The sequence below is a fragment of the Priapulus caudatus genome, unplaced genomic scaffold, assembly GCF_000485595.1.
Source record: "Priapulus caudatus unplaced genomic scaffold, Priapulus_caudatus-5.0.1 Scaffold60, whole genome shotgun sequence".
In the NCBI taxonomy this organism is placed as follows: domain Eukaryota; kingdom Metazoa; phylum Priapulida; class Priapulimorpha; order Priapulimorphida; family Priapulidae; genus Priapulus; species Priapulus caudatus.
The window spans coordinates 621,863-624,572 of NW_014577121.1; the positions used below are offsets into that span (position 1 = coordinate 621,863).

General features: G+C 44.7%; 1 protein-coding gene across 1 annotated transcript in view; it reads left to right on the forward strand.

The window, feature by feature from the left end:
- The window catches only part of LOC106821132 (ras-related protein Rab-44-like), a 22,565-nt gene extending 19,855 nt beyond the window's left edge, over nt 1–2,710 (forward strand). The window contains exons 4-5 of the mRNA XM_014825814.1: nt 926–1,146; nt 2,485–2,710. Coding sequence (XP_014681300.1) covers nt 926–1,146; nt 2,485–2,710 — 447 coding nt within the window. The remainder of the gene's footprint in view (nt 1–925; nt 1,147–2,484) is intronic.

A 2,710-nucleotide genomic window follows, 5' to 3' on the forward strand; every position in this document is an offset into this window, starting at 1 on the left:
AGAGAGAGAGAGAGAGAGAGAGAGAGAGAGAGAGAGAGAGAGATCCAAAGCCTTACAGTTCCTTTGCCGCCGGCGTTTATAACGCGTAATAATAAAGTGAACACGAAGAATTTAGTTATTTATATGACACAATCGGTTATTAAAGACCAACAACATGTGCATAATGTGACGGCAGCTGCGTCTAGCGTGATGATTTATTGCCGTGCAATATTCAGTGGTGTTATCATATTTTTTCATGTCTATGTGGTTGTGTGTAACATCATATGCCCGTGACATTGATACGTAGCAACCACTGGCAGCAAGAACAAGTCGGCACCTGCGGCTACAGCACACACGCGGCCATTGGCACAAACAACTAGACCGAAAATTCGCCGAAAAAAACGCCTTCATTCACCGGTTTAAAATCAACTTATGAGGTCCCTTCGAACAACGATGGGCCTCGTTGACACATGCGATGATACGATATAATAATAATTTTCAATAGAAGAAACTCCGTCCGTATCCCTGAGCAGGCTGTAGAGAGAGTGCACGGAGAGATGTCTCGCATCCCCCGCTCACTCACACGATCGACTAACCTATCAAAAATTAACCCTTACAAATCGGAAACTCCGTGCGTATCTGTTATCGTCAACATGTGAAACTGTGAAAATGGTACACGCTAACACCGCGCGATACCACCAACCCAACCCACTCAACTCTCAAAATATTGAATATCAACCAATCGCAAAACGCACTTTCTCTGTCGGAGCAGACTGTAGAGATATTACACGCCATACGAGGCAACAACCCCAACCTAACCCACCCACATTAAATACATCCATACATACATAATTACATACTTACATTAATTACATACATCCCATAACATTAAATGTCCACTAATTGAAACCACTGAACGTGTCTGTTTCTCTCCTTCGGTCAACAGACGGTGAAGATGGTGCAGACGAAGAGGGAGCGGCGGGCGACGTGCGAATACGACGTCTGCTACAAGGTTCTCGTGATGGGCGAGACGAGCGTGGGAAAGTCAAGCCTCATTGCGCGACTCAAGGGAGGCATGTTCGCCGACAACCTGATGCCGACGTGCGGCATAGACTTCGTCAATCAGGACTACGAGATCGACGGAGCCAAGTGCCGTCTACAAGTCTGGTGAGTGTTATGTAGGACAATGAAGCAGGACCGCCGTGCCTTGCTAAATGCAAGGTATTACTATTACAATTACAATTACAATTACAATTACAATTACTATTACTATTACAATTACAATTACTATTACTATTACAACATCATATCAAACAATCAAGATCAGCAATCATCAATATCATCAACAACATCATCAACAACATCATTATCGTCGTCGTCTTCATCACCATCGTCATCCCCGTTATAATCCTTATGAGCAACATCGTCATCACTGTCATCATCATCATCGTCGTCGTCGTCATCATTTTCATCATCATCATCATCACCACCATCTGCAGCAGCAGCGGCGGCGGCGGCAGCAACGAAAACAACAACAACAACAACAACAACAACAACAACAACAACAACAACAACAACAATCCCAGCAGGAGCGGCTGCATCTGCAGTAGGAGCGACAGCAACAACAGCAGCAACAGCAGAAACAGCAGCAGACGCAATAATCATAACAACAATTAACAACAGCAGCAGAAGAAATATCATCACCATCATTTTCGTAATCATCATCCTACACTTCCTCATCTTGCTCCTCCTCCATCACCTTCTTCTCCCATCCTCATCTTCAGCTTCGTCCTTCTCCTCCTTCTCCTCATCGTCGTCGTCGTCGTCCTCTCCATTATCATTAGATGTCGTCGTCGTCGTCGACGTGGTCGTTACCATTGTCATCGCAACCACCATCTTAGTGATGTATTAGAACAACATATTAGTCTTTAGATAACTAATAATACGGTAAACACTCTTTTGTAGTTTCGATCGTGCAATCGTTTCTTGCCTCGTTCCCGACTTCGTAGTACCAGGAGCTAATAATGACAAATTTGTCATTATTAGCTCCTGGTAGTACGCACTCTGTCTCGACTGCGACTAAGCGCGACTAAACGCGGGAAACAACGCTCGCGTAAGAATGGCCAGCTGTGATCTGATTCTGTACAGCTACTATATGTTGTACAGCTACTACGGATTCTGTACAGCTTCTGTATACTAGTGTATATCTGTAAACCTCAATCTAAACATTTCTACCGTGTAATAGTATATTGCAGTTAAAACTACATACTTTATCATGATAATTATGTCACTAGCAGCATCTATGAATTCATACGATGACACACTCTTATCTAAATAAAGTTTTTCATAACAATGGTCTGGGTTAGAGTTAGGGTTAGGGTGAAAGGCCAATGAAAGTTAGGTTAGGGCTAGTGGTTTTCCTCAGTTACTAGCCCGATGGTCTAGTGAAATAAAAAGTAAATGTTGAACCCTGGTATAAAGTGTTGCTCTCGTTCTCTCAATCAGGGACACGGCCGGTCAAGAGCGTTTCCGCACCATCACCAAGTTTCAGTTCCGCGGCACGAAGGGTCTGCTGCTTGTGTTCGATATGTGTCGGCGCGATTCGTTCGACATGCTGCGCTACTGGCTGCGCTCGCTCGAGCAGGAGGACCTTGATGCCGAGCAGATGATCCTGCTCGCAAACAAGAGCGATATGCAGAGCGAGCGGCAGGTCAGCAGACGCACGCCGTGA